This window comes from Telmatherina bonti (genome assembly GCF_933228915.1).
Source record: "Telmatherina bonti genome assembly, chromosome: 4".
NCBI classification, from domain to species: domain Eukaryota; kingdom Metazoa; phylum Chordata; class Actinopteri; order Atheriniformes; family Telmatherinidae; genus Telmatherina; species Telmatherina bonti.
The window spans coordinates 27346810-27368667 of NC_136622.1; the positions used below are offsets into that span (position 1 = coordinate 27346810).

The 21858-nt window shown below is 39.1% G+C and overlaps 1 protein-coding gene across 2 annotated transcripts in view; it reads left to right on the plus strand.

Annotated features, from left to right (window-relative positions):
- The first annotated feature begins 2864 nt into the window (after nucleotides 1-2864).
- tmcc1a (transmembrane and coiled-coil domain family 1a) overlaps nucleotides 2865-21858 on the plus strand; it is a 40097-nt gene continuing 21103 nt past the window's right edge. Inside the window, exons 1-3 of one of the 2 annotated variants that reach the window (XM_079238914.1) lie at nucleotides 2865-2951; nucleotides 13408-13453; nucleotides 14324-14604. In XM_079238914.1, coding sequence (XP_079095040.1) covers nucleotides 14350-14604 — 255 coding nt within the window. In that variant the 5' untranslated portion in view covers nucleotides 2865-2951; nucleotides 13408-13453; nucleotides 14324-14349. Of the gene's footprint in view, nucleotides 2952-13407; nucleotides 13454-13975; nucleotides 14605-21858 lie in introns of those variants that run through there. The other variant, XM_079238913.1, reaches the window with a different exon arrangement.

The window sequence follows — 21858 nt, forward strand, 5'->3', positions numbered from 1 at the left end:
TGTGTGTTTGAGTTATCCACTGGATTATCTTCATTTCAGAAAATTAAAACACTGAGATGCAGGCTGATTTTGAAGCAAATATAGAGCAGAAATAATTTATCACAACATCACTACAAAGCAAAAGGCTGCACATTATCTGATTCCATATGTGAAAAACAGACACCAAACAACGTGATTATGATGGTATATCTTTAGAATGTGCTGCAGGATAAGCTTGTAAGCTGTGTAATCGAATATTTTAATGCACTTATAACTAAACCGCAAATCCCATTTTAAAACTCATGAGCCTGAAATCACAAAGACGCAAATTAAAAGAAAAAATCTCAGTACTGAAATACATTTCATGTTTCCATAGATACCAAGTCTCCGAGAGAAAGAAAGAGAGAGAGAGGGGGGGGGGGGGGGGGGGGTGTCTTCACACTTATTATCCAGACTTAGAAAGCTTCTCGTCATGCTGTCCACCACACAAGTGAAGTAGAGAAATTGAAATTGTTCTTAAAAAAGGAAAAAGGTTTCATGTATATTTAGTTTTGATTTGATATGAGTCAGGATGTCACGTCATTTGGTCAGGATTCCAGCTTGCATGAGGTCAGTTATTTTTTTAATGAATTGTACTTTTGACCAGCAGAGGACGATCAAGTTGAGATATGATTTGTTGGAGTAGACTTAAACAACAAATGGTCAATATTTGTGTCTTGTGGCTTTACTACTTTTTAAAAAAAAAATTTTTATTTTTTAAAAAGATCTACCACATAACACTGCTAAACACAGACAGTCACCACTGGATCAGAGATAGATGAAGATGATATATAGTCTTAATCAAGGACATTTTGCTAAAACTTGTAGGTTGAAATTATTAATATTGATTTATAACCACCTACTAAGCAAAATAAATGAGTGCCTTAAAAATCTGCATCCTTTCAGTTTATATGTCATTTGTCTTTAAAAGGATGGAGGAATATGAGGTTTCCATTCTTGTATCATCCCCAGAGTGATGGATTAGCTTTAGTGTAGTGCAATGTGAATTGTAAGGAGCTGAAGATATGAAGTTCAGCTTTAGGATAGAAAGTTCTCTTGTATGTCTTGGAGAACAATTCATCCATCCATGCTGGTTTGTTGGACATTGGGGTACTAGTCAAGCAATGTTTGATACAGCCAAGAGGACAAGTACTATATTGATAAATGTAGCCGTTTTATTAGTAGGAATCCTGAAGGGTTAAAACCAGTGAAAGGTTAAGTGAGTTTTTTTAACATCTTCTTACAATTTTCTGCAGGGAAACTTGCGTCCTGGCATTCACATGGATGTTATGACAAGTGCCACCTAACTTATCATTTATGCAGAGCATTTGTTGCCCAAGGCAAGGAAGGTTAATTTGAACGTCACAATTCCCGAACAAGATAATTCAAAGAGATTTACATTAAACATTAAAGGCAGGACAACCCAGTTCAACCTTAATTTAAAAGTACTGAGTTTCAGCTGACCTGCAGTTTTCTGGGAGTTTGTTTCACATGTTGGAGCATAAAAATGAATACTGTCTCTTCATATTTAGTTCTGATGCTGCAAACAGAAAGTTGGACTATGATGACTTAAGGGGTCTGGTTTGTTCACCAGAATCAGAACCAGAAGTTTTGAAATGTATTTGTTTCTGAACCATTAAGTGCTTTATAAACTAACTGTGGGATTTTGAAGTCAATTCTTTGACAGAAAGGAAGTTAAGTGTAAAGATCTGTGAACTGGAGATATTTTATCTTGGTATTAGTGAGGTCTTGAGCAGCAGCATTCTGGACTAATTGCAGCTGTCTGAACAGTTTAGAGAGGGAGCAAAACAACAGTCTACAGAATATAAATGCATGGATATCAATCCTTTAATCCTCAACATATTCTTCAATTGATAAAAAGTTGACTTCACAACTATCTTAATGTGACTGCTAAAGTCCAGGTCTGAGTACATGACAACACCAAGCTCTCTAACTTTGTTGTTGTTTTTTAAATGAGCTGTTTAAAGATGAATGCTGATTTTTAATTTGACTTCTTGGCATCAAAAACTATTTTTTCAGTTTGATCTTTTTTTAACTGAAGGAAGTTCTGGCAAATACAATCTTTAAAGCTAAACAAATGAATGATTAGGAAGTGTCAAACTGATATTGTATCTTAAAGTAAGTTTTCTTATCTATATAGCCAGTGTTTAATCATCACTCTGTGCAAACAAGGAGAAAGGAAGCTTAGATTTTTTTTTAAACAGAAAAAAAAATAGTTTGTGCTCTTTTCAACTAATGCTTTCTGGCTGAATTTACAACAGTCCCTCAAATAACTGGAGACTAAAAAAAAGGAACAATAAATACAATTTAAAAAAAAAAAAGCTAAAATATAATTTAATGATATAAGACACTGTTTTTACATTTAATTGAGTTGAAGAAAAACAAACAAACAAACAAACAAATTCGCCATGGACAAATTAGAGCACTTTTCTGATTAACAGTGGGACAAAATACCTGTCAACAGGTGCAGAAGTCTGACTAAAAGGTACAGAAAACACCTAAATGTGGTGGAAACGTCAAAGGACCGTTCGTCAAAATGTTAGTTTATGAATGATGTAACATATATTTTTTTGATCATTTCTGTTTGTTTTAAAAACTTCCATAGAACCAGAATTAGAAAATAATATAATGATTTTCAGAAATGCTTTATTATTACTTTTATCAATTTCAGCTTATTTAACATGCAGCTGTTTTTTCCCCTTTCTTTAATGGGAGGATATGAATAAATTTGAGGACGATAAGATTTTACGCAACACAAGCTGTCTTCCATTCTGACAGTTTACGTCTTACGTCATGACGTCAGCACGGGGTCGTGGGAGAAGGGAGGGCAGCTCGTGGAGTTCACAGCTCTCGGCAAAGGGGTGTTGCTCGCTGAGTGACAGTGTCAGCTCCAACAGTTTGCTATCACTAATGTAAGTGTGAAATATGTCTTCAGCTGAATATTTAGAGTTTCTTTTACCGTTTGTTTGTCCGTATGTGTGACGTATGTTGAGTCCTATCAGTGTGTCGAAGTAGATATTTAACCGTATTAGCAGCTCTGTACAGTGACACTATCGGGACTGTCAACCTGAGTCCGTTAACACACTGCTGCCGCCGCAGCTGACAAAAACACTTGACTGCTACTGAACTGACATTTTAGCTTTTTTTTGTGTGTGTGTGGAAGTGTATTTTCGAAATAAGCACGAAATCTCATCTGCCAGTAGTTAATTTCTAAAGCTCTTTTTTTTTTTTTTTTTTTTTTTTTTTTTTGCATTACTTGATTGGAAATGTTATCTTTCGTAACAGTTGCTATTTCTCAGGTCCTGTGGTGTCATGACGGTGTTCAAATGCTGGGGTTTTGGCATGACTGAGCGCAACTTCAATCCTCATTATCGTACTTACTTCCGAGAAGTTTACCAGACCTAAAACATTAGTGGAAGCTTTATGATCATCTGTGTTCGCATAATGTTTGTAAGACTTTGTGTGTTGTGCAACAAAGCAGAAGCTGTGATCGGGGTTTAACTTCCATCTCATTATTACTGAATAATGCCAGGATGGATGTATCTTTATCAGTTTAGTTTAGGGGCCCACCATTTAGGCACGTTTTATAAAATCTTCTCAACAGTTTGATTAATTGAAGATACTTAATACTTATTTTTCTGCAGCCGTTATCATCAGACTCTAGGAGACTGTGACACACATAAAAGCACACACTAAACTGGCAAAAAGTCTGGCAAACAGGTGCAGAGATGTGCCAAGAAAGCGTTTAGAAGATTACTGTTTCGATCTTGTCTTTTTCTGTTCTCTGTTGAAGACATGCAGGCCTGATGTGGCAGGTTGTCCTCTCCTCAGCAAATGAGAGAAATGCACAGCTTGTCTTTGTGTTGAACTGAAGTTTCTTTTCTTATCTACTTACTCCACTCATGCATTGTAATAAACATTTTCATCTGTGTGGAGATGTAGAGGCTTGAGAGAGTCTGACATGACATGATGTATCCTACTATCTGTTCAGCTTAGTCTGCTAAGTGGCTGAGAGCTTGGCTGCCCCTTCAGGGCACTGCTAACACAGCCATTCATGTCTCACTTGGATGGTCAGACCACCATGATGACGCTGCCCCCCTCCCTCATGTTGCACTCACATTGTTTCTTCTCTCCTCAACACTGAGCTTCCAATTGACAGTCTAATGAGGTCAATTTATCATGATTTATACATATGTGTATATATATATGTATATGTATACATATGTGTGTGTATATATATATATATATATAAACTTCAGGCCTTGAGTTAAATAGCCATGCTCTTTTATTCATTCATTTTTCAATACTGCTTAGTCCAATTATGGGGGCTTGAACATATAAACCTCCTCTCTCACCCACCCCTCCTATCTCCCTAGGCTGTTCATCTCTCAAGCACGGGTTCTTGACCAGAGTCCTAGGAGCTTGAGGGTCGTATGCAGTATCTTAGCTGTTCTTAGGACTGCTCTTTTCTATCACTAAGGGTAATACTGTTGCTTTTGACCTCCTGGCCTTCTCCAGTTCTTCCATGAGGCCTTGGTACTTCTCCAGTTTCTCATGCTCCTTTTTCCTGATATTTCCATCATTGGGGATGGATACATCGATCACTACGGCTTTCCTCTGCTGCTTCTACATGATCACTATGTCCGGTTGGTTGACCACCACCATTTTATCTGTCTGGATCTGAAAGTCCCAGAGGATCTTAGCCCTCTCATCTCCACCACCTTGGGGGGCATTGCCCACTGGGGTCTCCAGCCCATATTCTGCACAGATGTTCCTGTACACTATGCCGGCTACTTGGTTATGGTGCTCCATGTATTCTTTGCCTGCCAGTATCTTGCACTCTGCTGTGAGTTGCTGGATTGTTTTAGGGGCTTCTTTGCATAGTCTGCACCTGGGATCCTGCCTGTTATGGTAGATCTGGGCCTCGATCGCTCTGGTGCTCAGGGCCTGCTCCTGTGCTGCCATGATTAGTGCCCTTCTGCTGTCCTTCAGTCCAGCCCTCTCCAGCCATTGATAGGACTTGTTTATATCGGCCACTTTGGTGATCTGCCGGTGGTACATCCCATGCAGGGGCTTTTCCTCCCATGATGGTTCTTCCATCTGGTGTTCCTCCAGACTCCATAGTCTGAGACATTCACTAAAATCTTCATCCCTTGGTGCCGTCTTCCTGATGTATTTGTTCTTTCAAGTTTTGAAAGAACATTTACTGCCATCAAAATGACCACTTGTCAGGGGAGGCTTTCTCTATTTGAGCAAAACAATGCTAGACCATGCTCAGCATGTGCTGTAACAACAGAGTGTAGTACACCAGTCCGGAGGCCAGATGCACAAGCATTTTGTACACATAAATACTTTGAGTGCAGGTTTTTTGATACAAGGCATCTGAATCTAGTCAGTTCTTATACAGAATAGGCAATTTTACTTAAATAGTTGGGGGAAAATGTTTTTACTCTGATTTAGTTTCCTATTAATTTTTCTGATAGCCCTCTCATTTTGGGTGCTATAAATAACTGCAGCCATGTGTCATGATGTTGCATAAGTATAACTAGAACACTAGGGGATAAACCTTGGGATGAGACTTTAAAAAAAAAGAGTCAGTATTTTGTAATCATTGTGATTGTCAGGCACAAGAGTGGCACATGTGCTGGTGTAGGTTGTCACAGCCAACATACTGGACTCCATCTTTATATCCAAATCTATCCAGATGCATCCATGTCATTGTGTCCCTGAAAGACTTTATACTGTGCAGTATTATATTATTTACTGCAGATAAAGCAAAAGTTGCCCGTCCTTCTGTCGCTCTTATTGTAACACCCTTTTGTGACTTGTACATGCGTTGCTTATTTATCAGAGCAGAATCATCCATCCTGACGGAACAGAGTTGCTTGCTTCTGTTATTGTTCTTACTTCATTAATTTTTGTCTTGGCATGCATATTCCTTGCTCTAATTTTCATGCCATGTTTTTATAATAGTAGAATATTATTCTCTCCTATTGTCTCCTTTGCTCTTTTAAAGTGGGCAGAATTTTTGTGTAAACATTTAATATGTTACGTTTGCTAATTTCATAATAACTTGATAACTAGGGTGTTGACGATATGCTCTTGTCAAGATTCAATTAGATTGCTGTTTTTTGAGTGCCAATTGAATTTAAATTGGAATTCTCTTTGATATTGCTGATTTTTGAGGACTAAAAACAAAAAAAAATGTACAAAACTTTTTTTGTTCGTCATTTTTTTTTTATTTTAAATGAAAAACCTACACAGGAGCCAGACAATTATTCTGTTGCTATAATGCCCAAGAATACAAGTAAAATGTGCTTTCCTACACATTAATCATTTTTTTTTAAAAATTAATATCCCAAATTATTTTATTGTCAGTAATGCAAACAAAAAACAAGACACACTATTGCTAACCACAGACTTTTGCCAAAGAACGTCTAAAATCATTAACACAAATTTACTTGGTTATTTTTCTGTAGACAGATAAACAGCTTCATCAACTGATACTTTAAATGTACAAATTAATGCTATCATCTGCACCTGCATAATAAATTGTGATGAAGTGTTAACACTCAAATGTTCATTGGTTTTAGTCGGTATGCAATTGTGGAGCTTTTGCATCTTCGAAGGCACCATTCAGTGATGTGACTGTGACAGGCTATACTGGTTTGAGAGCAACATAAAGTTATTTTACTGATATGAAACCTGAGAACTGACATGATGCAACTTTTATATATTTTTTTTGTTATTCTTGTAGACATGTATACTGAATAAATCATTGGTAAGGTATTTAAAATTTTATTTAAAATAAGCTAGAAGACTCTCAAACAGCTAATTGGTTACACTCTCTCAGCCACGAGTCCACTGTGGTGGAAGAAAAAATGTTGTCCAAACATAGTATACATTTTTTATTTCCTTACCCTCATTTTCTCACACTCTTCTCCTTTATTATCTCCATCTTCCACTGTTTTTGAAGGCTCAGAAGGTGGAATAGTAAAGCACACATAATATTAATATTGTTATTAACTTGATATTATCTGTTTACAGTCATTTAAAAAAAAACATATCCAAGAAAAAAACTTTGTACCTCTCTTTTTAGTTAATGCTGTAGCAGTGGACAGAGTGGCTTTATTTTCTCTATTAGTTACGACTCTCACACTGCCAGAATGAAGGTGAAATTCCTTTTTAAAGGCTTTGGTTTCTAGTGGCAACAAGCTGCTTGCCTCCCTCTGATCCCTTCCTAAAGAAAAGAGGCAGAGGGAGCAGAACACCCCAAGAGTTTGCACTTTAATGGAAGGCTAAGGCATTGTTTTAGTGTTAAAGGGTAGAGACAGATATTTTTAGGTCTTAAACAATAGTCGAGTTCCATACGAACTTTCCAAACTTTGTTTTGGATACTGTAATTTTCCTGCTCTGTCTGGCAAACTAAATCCAAATTTACTATAAGTATTACCGATGACAACAGAATACAAATCAGGACTTTGTGCAAAATTCTATCTTAAAGTTAAAGGTTAAATGGTTAAAATGGTAACGTCTTGAAACTGTCATTTTCTCTCAGAGCACAGAGTTGATATTTTTAACCCCACGCTGATCATGTTCTAAGTTTAAGCTGAAAAACTAAGGTTGATTTTACAGATCTTCAATAACTTCTGTAGTGGGTTAGAGTACTGTCTGGTTGCCGTAGGCAAGTGCCTGAAGAGTTATTTAAATAGAAATCATCTGTATCGTCACCTATCTGACAGCATAAAGCTGTTCTCACACAAGAGATACAAAGAATCAAATACCTGATGGCCTGATAACCTGTTTGGTTCCTTTCCTCTGTTGTGCTGTTTGGATTAAACCCTATCTTTTTCTATTCTTCCTACCGGTATTGGATAAAACTCAGTATTCAGTGTGAGATTTCAGCTGATGTGCAGACATTTTCAGCCCTGTAGACAGTTGGTTTGGTCCTGCTTACTAGAACAGTTTGACCACTATTTAACCCTTAATGTTATTTCAAAAATGGCATTTAAGAGCTTAAAATACTTTACATATTCTGTGAAATTCACCTTTTGTCTCCTGGAAAACCCTTAAGGGAATATGCCATACCTGCAAGACGTGAGAGAATTACACAATTCAATATTTTTCGCTGGTAGAACACATTCAGTCTTTACTCTGTGTTGTTGTTACTGTAGTTGGCATGAACCAATTTCAGTGCCGTGCATGTTGTAAATTATTCATTTGGCCACTCGCTGTGGTGACGAGCACAGATTCAGAGGTGTTCTGTAAACAAAACTTCACCAGTAAACAAGGCCTTTTCCTCGATAATGTTCATCATGCAGCATGATTATGATTCACTGCTAGTCATCAGTTCTGGTCAACATCACTGCCTTGCTTTCTAGATGTATTCACTGCCCAGTAACATTGTGAAACCTTTACTTGAGACATCAAGGTGATTAATAAAGTATACATCTATAAAACCACAGCAGTTTCCCTGTTCTTATCAGTTTGTTTTGTGTTGTATAGCAAGTTGTTGTTGTTGCTCTTGGATGACTCATATTTTCTTCACACAGGATGGCACCTTGTTTTGGTTTGTATTAGGTTGTAGTTTGTATTTTGTTTATTTCTGGTCATGTTTTAGACTTGCCTCTCATGGCTTGGGATATCCAATCAGTCATTTATCTATGAAGACAGCAAAACAATATCAGTTTACAAACTTTTAATTAAAAATAAGACAATGTATGAATTGGTCTTCACTTGTAGTTTCATTGGTGCTTGTACAAGCAACTTGAGCTTATGGTGTCTCATACAAACAATTGTTTTTTTGTTTTTTTTACTTGTACATGTGTCAGAGTGAAAGATGGTGGATCCTCAGGTTTGTCTTGTTCCTGGAAAGCTGAGCGCAACCGTGACATCACGGTCTGCTTGATAGTTTCATCTTGCACAAAAGGACATGTGCCTACGATTTACAGTAAACTACCTGCTGCACAGCTTCTCATTTGGACACACTTTCTGACAAGCGTCCAGGCTTGAACCTGATACGGCTCGTTAAAACACGCCATGGACCACTGAATGGCTTTGATCTGGTGTGGCTTCTTTCTCTCTGCATCCCCCCATCTCCTTTCTTTCACTTTGTCACGATCACCATCTGATACAGAGTTGTGTCTCTTATCACACTTTGTGCAGTGTGCTGAAGTCATCTCCTTCACTGTCACAGCTGACACAACTGTGCTATTATCTGCCTCCCAGTCCCAAACACACACACACACACACACACACACACACACACACACACACACACACACACACACACGTAAATACAATAACGATTGTTCCTGTTTCCTGCCTATGCTGTCATTATACAGCTGCTGAATGAGATATGGTCCAGTTTCCATTGGTCAAAGAGAACACACACAAATACACACATACATATGTACACATATCCCCACTATGTCATTTGTGTAATCTATTTTTTTTTTGTGTCTGACACAAGCGTGCACATATTTGTGCATGCACTCAAACACAAACATGACTGACAGAACTCTCTGGCCTAATTTCACTCTTATTGATGTGTGTCTGGCAGTGAATGAGGCAGAGCACAAAGAGCAGCGATGGGCTTGTGTGCAGTTCAGAGGAAACAAAGAGTGGTCTATTCCACGCCAGCTCGCAGACTCTTCTGGTAACAGTGTATAGTCTTGTTTAAGCAGTATCCATATTTTGAGTTAACCAACTGTATGTTCAGCAATGAGCAACAACATGGTTACTTCAGGGTCACAGAGCCTGATTGAACTGTATTTTTGCCGGTTATACCCTGTTGTTTTTCTTTCTCTTTTTATTCAAATAGAATTGGCAACAGAATGTAATTTTTGCTATTGTGCAAATAAACTTAATTTAAAGTGAATTTAAAATATACAGGTATCCTGTTTTTGGTAGTATAGCCTCTTTACCTGGATAAAGTTTTACTTTTTATTCCAAAAACTCAAGCAAACATGATAAGATGTGATTTTAGAACACTATTATAGATTATAGAACACTATAACTTGATAGATTTTGTTGAACTACAACTGGAAAAATTGTAAGTTGTAATAGTTAGGATTGTTTTAGATATAAAACAAAATGTCTGTTTTATCCAACTGGATCTTGATCTGCTCATATACACAGGAGTTGTACAGAGCTAATGAAGTTTTTTTTTCTTTTTCTTTTAGTTTTTTTTTTGTCAGCTTCAGCAGGTCAAAGATCATGAAAACAGAACAACCTGCAGCTTAAAGCTTACAATGAGACCTAGCGTTATGGCTGGCAGTGTGTACATACTTGTATGGAGGATTAAGTGAGGATGACATTGCTCCAGAGAGGCCATTGTCCGTGTAGCTATGTGTCATTTACCTTTGACAGCATTGTGAAATTCCTGACAAACATGCTGAGTCACAGAGGCTGCAGACCATGGCTGTCTCTGACTGTCTAGTCACTGAGCTGTCTGTGGTGGACAAGGGTGAATAGATATATTACCTGTTAATTAAAAATATAGAAAAAAATGCGGCTATTGATATTCTTTAAAAATTATATACAAGTGCTGGTTCAGTATAGGATTTCTGCCAGCCTTCCAAGAAGGACTCCTGGAGTAATTTTCTGTGAATGCTATAAACTGTTTTCCAATGTTTTAGCATTAAAGTAAAAGCCTGACTCAGACAGAATAATGCTAAATGTGACATTGCCAGCTGTGCAGGCTTTTCATTAGTCAGTTCTTGGTAGGTTCTCAGAATGTCATGAAATAAAGTGGAGTACGTCAGAACAAGACACTTGTGATTCAAGATCCATCTGGTGTTGCTTCAGTTGCATCATCGCGACATTAAGGTGGATCACCAAGATTTACTTAAACTGAACAAAGATGCAGGCATGCACAGAAAAATATGACAATACAGTGTTGTCCTCTAAAGGCTCCTGAAAGAGGATTTGGACTGAATATAAAATGGCAGGCAATCAAGAAAACATCCAATCGGGTGTTGGGATCAGCCTCTGGGATGAGGGAGGGGATTTACTGAAATGGAGGGAGGGTTGGGTATGGGAGTCAGAACAGGGCTGCAGGTTTAGCTTCAGGACAGGATTAACTTACATACCCCTCCACTCATCAGCTCTGAAACTACAACATAGTGCTTAATCATGAATCGTACTTTGCTGTAGCTTACACAGACAGTGACCAAGTGAAAATGCATACTTGATTATGTATTCATGCATGACTGCCTGTCCTCTGTGATGTAATGTTAGATTAAAAAGCTTGCTTACAAAGAGAACACACGTTAAAAACTTTTGCATGCTACTGATTTCTTTACACATTCACAGAAGAGTGACACAATACCATTTTCAGCTTATAAAGGCATAAAATATAAGAGACTGAGACCTGGGCTTACATGTATTTATTAACAGTTATTAAAACAGATAATTGAATTGGTCTTCTCATATAAAAATGTATTATCGTTCTACAAACAAGCAGAAATCCCTCATATCTACATCCTTTCATTCATCCATTAGTATTGCATACCTACTTTATCCACTTCAGGGTCACCAGAGTGCTGGAGACTATCGTAACCGTCTCCTGCCATATCTCATTAAATCAAAGTACTTGCAACAAATCATGTACTACAATACAATGAATAATAAAAGGAGTTTAATTAATTTGGAGTTTAATTATAATTTAATTATAATTTGTTACATTGCTTTTTTGTCGTTAGTTTGAACAGCACAATTAACAGAAGTGTCTCCTCAGATAGCAGCCAGCAGGTGACTCAAGTAAACCTGTTCAACACCTGATCTCTCTTTGGCAAGCCGAAGTTATATTTAACTGAGAGCCACCACTCTGTTAACACACACTGTGAATTCAGCACATTACCATCTGCAAGCATGAAGCTGTCAGTTCAGCAGAAAAGATTATTTAGGATTCATAGACAAAGTAAAAGTTGATTAGTTGATGTTCAATAAATCAACTTTGTACAGAAGATGTGGTGTTGCATCGATAGAAATAGCTGCAAGACTGAGAGCAGGTGTTAAAGAGGTTCACCTGCAAGTAGCTTCATGCTCATTCCTTTACTGTCTGTGTGTGTGACCAAAGGAATATATTTAAATGTGTGACTATCCCTCCCCAGGGTTGTGGATACTACCACCTCCCCTTGCTTTGCTTACCTCAGTGGAAGCAGATAGTGATGCTGCATGGAGACTTGGGCTGACTACCTCCCTGTCAGTGGGTCCATCTATCATTGTTAGACCAAAAAGATGACCTCTATTTTTGTCAGCTTTCTACTCATTTTTCACTTTGTCACCTTCAGTTTGGTGTTCAAGGCTGCAGGAGGTGTTTATGTATGTGTTATTGGTAATTCCACCCTGGTCTCTTGATAATGCTACAGGATGAGGAAGGACTGCCTTTGAGGATAGTAAATTAGCCCCTGAAGGAACAGTTGCAGATGCATAAATACACACTAATCATTCATAACATTATAAAATCCAGCTCAGCTTAATATTGTGTAGGTCCCTCTCATGCCAGAAGAACAGCTCTTCTTTTTAGGATATTTACTCGATGTGAACGGTATTATTTCAACCGAATGAAGCTTGCTCCAGTGACTTCTGTGTGGAGCATGCTGTCTTGTTGGGGTTGTCTTTGCCACCAGGGAGTGCTGTTTTCATGGTGTGGTGTAGGTAGCGCTAAGGTTCTTGGTCTCTAATAGGGACCCTAAATCTTGTTCCACAAGGACTGGTGTTCTGCAGATTTTAGAAGTGTCTCTGCTGGAACGCACCTTACTCAGACTTGACATCAGGCTCTGCACAAGTCTGCCAATTGCCCAGTGATTTGAAGTTATAACAATCTGTAGTTTGGTGGCATGAATCACCCAAGGTTTACTAGCAGAACATCGCGCTGTGACAAGGTGATCAGTGCTTATCTCTTTAACTGTGATTGGTTTGTTGTTGTGGATCAAATTCTCTGTTCAGTCTGTTCTGCATCTTCATTGTAAATCTGTTTTGTTGAATTTAGAAAGAAATTCCCAATTTCTTGTGCAAATTATCTATAAAGTGAACAATTTAAGACATATGGCATACTATGCTATGACAATAATTTTTTTCCTCTCTCTTTTTCTTTTTCTTTTCATTGAGTATCGTTAAGAAAATCAGATAACCATTTATTTGTGTGTTATGTTTCTTTTTTTAAAAAGGGGCAGATATTACAAGAAATTTTCTTTTTCCTGCCCCTTTTAAAGCATGGTGCTCTGTATTGTTTTGTTTTTGTACTCTATAGTCTTGTTTTATCTTTTGTATGACTGTGAGAAATTTAAAAAAAAAAAAAAAAGTCATGAACTGCAGTTTTCAGTCTTAATAAATATTCAGTTTTCTTCTTTCTTCTTTCAGGAACATCAGAAGAGCAAATCACACTATCATGATGGTTGGGCTGATGGTAGGTTTATCTGCAATCACTCTGCTTTTTTCCACTACTTAATTTTTTTAGTTAACCCTTCTGACTTTGTTTCTACAGTCTGTACAAACCTGCTTGTTTTTAAATGGATGCATCCTTCCTTTTGTTATATTTGTGTCATTAGCTCAGTTGGATCCGGCTTGTTTGCCTATGTGATGATCACTGGATTTTGGTATCATTCCATCCTCTCATAACCCATCTCCTCTCTCTTTGTGTTAGACCAGCAAGGCTACTTGTTCCTGAGTCAAAGATGCATGCTCCCAATTTGGATCCATCCCTCTGACTGTGAATGAGCTGATCCAACCCTCCTCCATCAGACAGTCCCATCTCCACTTCCACTGCATTCCCTTGTCCTCTATTCTTCCCTTCCTTGGTCATTGACCCAGACCAGTACTTTGCATGCCTGACAGATAGAGTAGTGTAGTGTGTATTTGGACAGTTCATATCTGCTATTTATGTGGCATCGGCAGGGCCATATGCAGCAGGACAACAGTAAAAGGGAGACAGAGGGGTTGGGCACCAGTTCAAGTCCTGGAACTGGAGGAGTGACTGGGGGTTTAGTGGGCCCAGGGCTGATCAAGACCTCTTCTCAGTCAGAACATCCTTCTTTCAGTAAAATGAGCCAAAACGCCAAGGAGAGCATGGGGGTTCTTGGCCAGGGCTTAAAACAGCTATTCCAGCAACAACGTAAACGCCTCTCCCTCTCTCGCTTCACCATCCCCTCGTCATCTTCCTCCTCATCTTCCTCTGTGGTGTCAGCAGGTGGCACCTCCCCCTCTCCCCCTGAGGACACCTTGGGGTCCAGCTGTGCTGACTCTGACCAACTTTCTGCTCCTGTGGTTCCCTCTGCAGCTGGCCAGGGCTCAGCTGCTGCAGGCATGATTAGGCGTGGTACCAGCCTGCAGAGCCGGCGCAGTAAAGGATCTGGGTCTGGGAGTGGAGATCGGGATCCGCTTCTAAGAAGTAGTCCCCAGGCCCCACAGCGCCGCCACACCCATGATCCACAGCAGCATACCAGCCGCCCACGTTCCTCCTCGACAACTGACCCCACACCAAGCAGTCCTGCTCCTGGATACACCAGTGTTGATGTGGGACTGTCATCAGGGTACCACTCTACAGAGGAGACAGACAGGGTAAGTGACAACCGCCATCATCATTACTACACGGTTTGATCGATGTGATGTTTTAATTGTGTCAGTCCTGGTTTGTCACTAAAGTGTCAGCCAAAAGTTAAGGTTCACCTTCCTACTTCTTGTACAGTAACATTCCCTGCTGTTTTAACTGAACACAGTGCCAAAGCCCAAAAGTCTGTCTCTTCGATTCCTTATTTTTTCCCTTTGTGGATTGATTCATAAGAAAAATATGCTCATTTATTGCCAAAATAGCATTAAAACAAGCTCAGCAAGAAATCTGGCTCCACACCTACAGCGTACACATAGAATGCAGCGCAGTTACTATTAATTCACTTTTCTTTTTCCTATCAAAGATGAGGTGACCTTAACAACATAGATATAGATTATTTGCTGCAATCATTCCCCATAATAATGCAGCCCATTTATAGATCATTTTAGATCATTTATAGATCATTTTCAAGTAAAGAAGTAACAAATATTAGACTTAATTGTGATCAATACTTTTACACCATTCACACAAATTTTTCAGACATATTCTTTTCATTTTTATTTCTACTATTAACTAGTTTTTCCACTTTTAAACAAAAGTAAGGAAAGTGTGTTTAGAATTTGTATAAAGCAAATAAAGTAGAAGCCACTGGTGTTTTCTTGATGCCATCTTTATAGTCTAATTACCATCTTAACCTTCCTTACTAGGTTGTCACCTAGTAAGTTTGTTCTTTTTGCCACCAGAGGTCACTGTCAGATCAGCTAACCCATAAGTACTGTAAGCTACACTGGGCTTTCCTTGGTTCATGTGGAGCTGGTGTTTGTATTATGAGTTCATGTTTGTTGTAGACTAGACTGATCCCTGGGCTAATGAAATAATTTGTGGTCATGACCAAGTATCAGTGTGTCAGAGACAAAGAATGGCTGCCTGCATTTCAGTTCAGTAGTGGGTAGAAAGTCTTGACCTGCTATATAGATGCCTGTATTAAGTTACAGTTGGAGTCTGTGTTTTACAGTTGATCAAGTCCGTCCCCCTTCATATGTAAAACCAACTATCCTGCAGTTTTGTGTGAATGACTTTACCTGGGGTGTCAGACAACCAGACATCTTTTTCCCCATTAGTCTTGTGTTAGAAAAGCAACAGCCTTTGAGATCTGCTGATGGGCCTCGATTGGGATTTGGACCAGTCTCGCTTGTCACTTGCTAACATCACAGGCCAGTTTTGGCAAAGCAACAGAGCAGTGTCATTAAGGTAATCCAAGCGGTCGCCGTGGTTACCCTGAAACTTGCTGCCTAGATGTATGCCCTGCTTTCGTTGCCATAGTAACAGCATGGTTGACCTTGGAGGTGTGACATCCTGCTGCTAGCAGAGGTAGAGGAGCGTCTACCATGTTTGAAGATATGGTTCAGGAAATTCAGTGAGTAGTCTTTTCTCAACTTCTTTCTTTCTTTTTTCTTTATTTCTGTCTTTTTTCTTTATTTCTGTTTTTTTTCTTCCTTTCTTTCTTTTTTCTTTCTTTCTTTACCCTTACCCTGCTCTGTTCTTCCCCATTTCCCTAACTGTCCCCCTCCCTATATCCCTGGAGAGAATTAATACAGGCAGTCAGCTGGTTCCTCCTCCTCTCCTGTCTCCCCCTCCTCTCTCTAAATCTCTACCAGCACCTCCTCCTCTTCACCCCACCCTTCAGCTCACTGACAGGAAGCAGGAGGCAACCTTGCCTCGTCCTACATGACTGAGAGCTGAGCCGTAGCTGTGTGTGAATGTGTTGTCAGTTTTTTTGTTTTCTTAGTTTTTTTTTTTTTTGGTTGGTTTTTTTGCAGGAGGATGTAGAGGGGTATATAACTGTGTGAATGTAAGACCTCATTTTCCCTCTGTGTTCCAGAAACTCTATATGTTTCCTGAAAATCATTTGTACATTGACAGACATGTGAGTGTGAGTAACTGTATCTCTGTGAGCAGGAGACAGCTCACTTTACTGTAAAAATGAGTGGAGGGCAACACAGCTGAGTTGTCTTTATCTCTTCCTTTCGCCCTCGCTTTTTTTCATCTTTTTTCCCCTCTCCTGTGTTTGCACAGTAGAGAAAAGCTGTGTGGACTATGTGTGTGCACATGGCTGTTTGGAGAAGAGGGTAGTGTGTGTGCCCTCAGCATGTGTGTGTGATGTGAATGGGGCTTGTAGTTTGGAGGAGTATCAGCAGAGAGGAGTAGAACAGGGGATCCAGCTGTGGATCTGTCAGTTAGTCAGGGAGGATGGTGCAGCGCTTCAGTCTTCGTAGACAATACTCAAAGGTAAGCTCTCAATACACACATGCAAAAAAACCTGTTTGTTTCTTCTTGTCTTGCTGTCAGTTGATTGCACACTTGCATTCATTTTATTTTTATGTGTAGATAATTGTTCTTGTATGTAGTTTTCTTTGATTTTATCCCTCTTTTAGCTACTTTAATGCCAAATAGTGGTGCCTTTTCTGTTTTATGAGAGATCTGAATATGTTTGGTCAGAACAGCAGTCAAAATAGTGAAACTTGGTTGTCATGTAAAATGGGATGCATAATAACCAGCTAAACTTTAAGGCAATAGCATTGGTTTTACCAGTTACTTTTTTCTTTAGATAAACTTTGCTATAGTCCATATCATACAGTGTGTGATCTGTCTTCTCAGTTTATCTCAGGTCTTGTTAAACAGTAACTCCTGCCAGAGCACTAAGAGCGGTAGCCTACGGGATCGATTCAAGCCCTCACCAAGGGATGTAATTACTGTAAACATTATGTGTGATTATTTATGATTACAGAGCATTTATGAGATGCTTTTAATAACTATCTGCTTAACTACCTTTGAAAATGGTCCCCCGGTGGTTATTTGGGTGAAGAGAGTGAATACGTTGTGTTGAAACTCAGTATTAGTTCTGTTTAATGCCTGCTGTTCTGCAGCTGGTGCTCAGCCTGTGGTATTAATTACGACTAGCTGCTGATTAATTGATTGGATGACTGCTCCCTCCCTGTTCATTTTTAGCTCCATGTGATGTTGGCTGGAGATCTATCTGCCTAAAAGCTTCTGTATGTGGTGCACATGCATAGACACACTATAGTCTTGTATATTTTCTTTCCTCAGAGATGGAAGAATAAAGCAGGAACAAAAGCAGACAGTGTGAGTTGCTGCAGGGTGCAAAATGTTTAGTGTCTGGATGTTAGGACCAGAGATGCTGAGGTTCAGGGGAGAATGCTCTGGTGGGACATGAGCTACTGAACTGCAATGAAACACAAGCCAAACCTTTAGGGTAGCCCCCTCATACCATAACAGACCGAGACTGACAGAGACTGAAGCAGTGTTTGTCTTTAGCAGTCTGAATGTCCTTCAGGGCTGTCTGCAAGTTGTCCCTTTTAAAACTGGGTTGATGGGAATTATTGGAAAACAGGGGGTTGGGAAGGTGACCTCTTCTTTTCTTCAAGTAACATCGCAACAGGGCTGCCTGTCTTTTTGTTAATCCTTTGCCGTTTATTGCGATCTCTGTATTTCTGTAATCATTTTAGAGATAGCGTGATCTTTTGCAGGATTCCTCAAAACAAAATGCATTAAATCTTTTTTTTTTTGTTTTATAGAACAATAAAATAAATGATTTCACTACAAGGTTTGCTGCTGAGCACTGTGTGTAGACCAAAACAAAGTGTGTAAAAAGCCACACTTCTTAAGTCTGTTACTTACTACACGAGAAGTGAAGACTATTTTCTTGTTTTTGAGGCCATGAGAACAAAAAAACGCCATTTTGTTCTCACAGACATGGTTAAGCACTTCTTGCAGCCTGTTCTCAATGCATCAGCTGGACAGACTTTCTTCTTGGGGGGCTCCGATCAGCTGATCGAGGTGATTAGAAACTATGAAGATGTAAACATATGTGGCATTTAAAACACAAATCCCATTGTGACCATAATCTCACCCTTCCACAGACTAAACCTCTCAATAAATATGAAATTACAGAGTCAATTGTTCAATGCTTACAGAAAATACAGGCCTCGCCCCTGCAGTAATTCCCGCCCCGTCGCAGACAAAGCTTCTTGTGGAGTATGAATTGACCAGACCTAATCAAACTTTTTTCTTGTTAAAGCAATCTTGAGAACAAAAACAAAGTTCTCGCTCTTTGTGGAGTAACAAGCTTACCCTCACTCACCTCCTCTACAAATGCAAAATGCAAACACACTAAGCAAAACACTATCACCACTTTCTAGAAAGTAACTTATAACGTTTATATTGTCACTTAAAGTAGCAGACGAGATAGCTTCAAGGCAAACTCTAGCTTCTTCGGTTCTGGCAGTGCTTTCCACTTCAGAAATAGAAGATATTGACTCCCTTGAAGCCCTTGAGAGATAACTGTTCTCTCTCTGGATCCAGGATCCTTCTCACAAAGTCTCAACAGATGTGCACATCTGTGGTGTTTCTTTAGTTCCAAAATGTTTGCGCTTTAAAATAAAGGCGGTACTGCTTCTTCTTTTTTAATTTTATTTTAACAGTGACTGGGAATGTGCATACACAAAGCTACGTACGTACAAAGATTGTCAATAACTAACACAAGGTCACTGTTAATTTGGTTCTGTCCCTTTCATTGACTGTATATAAAAAGATGGACGGAGCCTCCGTGACGTCACCCGTAGATTTCTGAAGAGCTGAATTGAAGCTCGGTGGGCGGTTCCTACCATCGCCATCTTGGCAGGGTCATGCGTGTCGTCTCACCCGGAAAATCCAATTGCAAAAAATTAGAGCTGAAAGGGGCGCTGTGAGCATGGTGTGGATGGTTGACATCGAGCGACCTCCAAGCTGCCTTTAGCTAAGAGCTAATCGAGCTCACCTGGAGCTAACAGGAGTTAACCAGCTAACGGAGGTAAGCGAGCTAAAGCTAACTTGAAGTGGAAGATCGGGGTACCTGTCAATCAAAAGGACACACCCCTAAATACGCTGAATTTCGAGATTAAATTACTTTTAAATGGGCGAGTTAGAAAAAGATTCACTCCCCCACAGTTGTCATGAAGGTAAACCTGACCTATTAAACTGAAAATGGATTTTTGTACCAGGCTTCAAATATGTTTCATTTCATTTCATTTCTGCTGTCAAGTTGGTCTTTTTAACATTGGAGTCTTTGGAGATTTGCTCAGTTTTGCAGCCAGCCCCTTTCGGATGAGGGGGGAACTGCAGTTTTATGCACTTCTGCATAGGCTTCACTTTTAACCGCCAGAGGTTGCCGTTTTTTTTTTTTTTTTCCTTTTTTTTTTGGTTAGGTAACAACTTTTTTTTTTTTCCCAACAACCGTTGTTTCTTTAGAGGTAATATCAGATACTGTCATTTGAAAACGTGTGTGGTGTGGCTCGCTTGCTGGAGCCTTTTATAGGGTGGGATGGCCGAGAGAGGAGTTGGGAATTCACCTGACCTCACATGAACTTACATGAATGCTTAGCTGAAATTACTGGTAGACACAAAGCTGGAGATTAACAAAGAGACTGTGTGATTCATGCTATAATCTATATAAAATTACACCTCTAGTTCTTTGCATAGCAATTTTCTAAAATTCTTTCAATCCAGAAATGATAAATTTCTGCTTAATGGCCCCCTCACTTGTTTGGCTTGATGGTTTTTTTTGTTTTGTTTTGTTTTGTGTTTTTTTAATATTTAATTCATTCACTCATTCACTCATTCATTATCCAAACCGCTTAGTCCGATTAAGGGTCACGGGAAGCTGGACAGGGCCTGGACAGGTCGCTCACACAGAGAGACACACAACCATTCACGCTCACACCCACTCCTATGGGCAATTTACAGTAACCAATTAACCTAATATACATGTATTTGGACGGTGGGAGGAAGCCGGAGTACCTGGAGAGAACCCAAACATACACGGGGAGAACATGCACACTCCTCACAGAAAGGCCACCACTCAAGCCTCCCCCCCCCAGCTGAGGATCAAACCAGCAACCTTCTTGTTGTGAGGCCACAGTGCTAACCACTATGCCACCGTGCAGCCCGTTTTTAATATTTAGTCAAATTATTTTATTGTTTTATTTTTTTCCAAGTTTAATATCTAATAGAGCTGAAAAAATTGTAATTTGAAAGTTGAGATTGTTTTCATTACATAGTCCTATGTAACTTTTAAAGCAACAGAACTTAAGCTATAAGAACTATGATTGTGTAAAAATCTCCATGTGTGTTCAGTGTGGTTGATGTCAAAGTCAGCCAATCTGAACAGTGGAGAAAAAAACATGACATTCAAGGGTTCTTGGTCCTCTTTTACCTCCAACTTCCTGAGAATTGGTTCCATTCCATTCAATGCAGCTTTATTTATATCACACCATTTCACAAAGAAGTCATCTGAGGGCACTTTACAGACTGAATGAATTCAAGCCAATTCATTGTAATCAATCAGTGTTTATGCAAGCAAATCCATTTAATAATAGCTTATGTGAAAGGAGAAGTGTCACTTCTTTTCTTTCTCGCCCTCTTTCTTTCTCTTTTGGGATAGTGTTTTTGCTGATGGAATCAAGTGTTCTTTAATTAGCTAATTCCATACCAGGGACTAAGTTATTTTTATATCTGTGCCACTGAACAAACCTTGATCTTATGGGTTTTGTTTTTTTTTTTAAATTATGATCTCTTTGGATCTGCTTCATCACAATTCACCGGCCATGTGCCATCGTTCCAATACTCTTTCATCCATGGCCTAATATAGACAAAGACCGTCTTTGCTTCAAGAAAACTTTGCCCTCTGACTCTCACAGAAGAGGTCTGAAGACCTGAATTTTCTCACTATGATCTACGAAGCTTCTGATGAGTAAATAAGATCCTTCTGAATGTCAACACTGAATGAACACAGCTTCAGTGGATTGAAGCACACCTCAGAGAAATAATGAATTTTTAATAAGATGACACCATAGTTAATGTAAAAAATGTGCTTGGTTTTTAAAAAGTGATACTAGAAACACAACTTTATATATGTGGAGTGATGTGGAGGCTTTTTGGCATCATTGCTTGTCTGTGGGGAAAAATACAAAATTCCAAGATGGAGTTTGTATCTCTCAGATGTATAACTATGTATTTAGAGTATGATTGTTTTTTGACATCATACTTTATTTATTAAAGCATTTCACATTCAGACTCATCTATGAAGAATTCAGTGTGTTTTTGTATTAGTGTGGTGACCCTGTAAGGGAGCAGTATGACAAAGTGTCAGTGGGAGGGATGATTTGAACATTACCTGGTCCCTCAGGCTTGTTCTGTCCTCTTTAGTT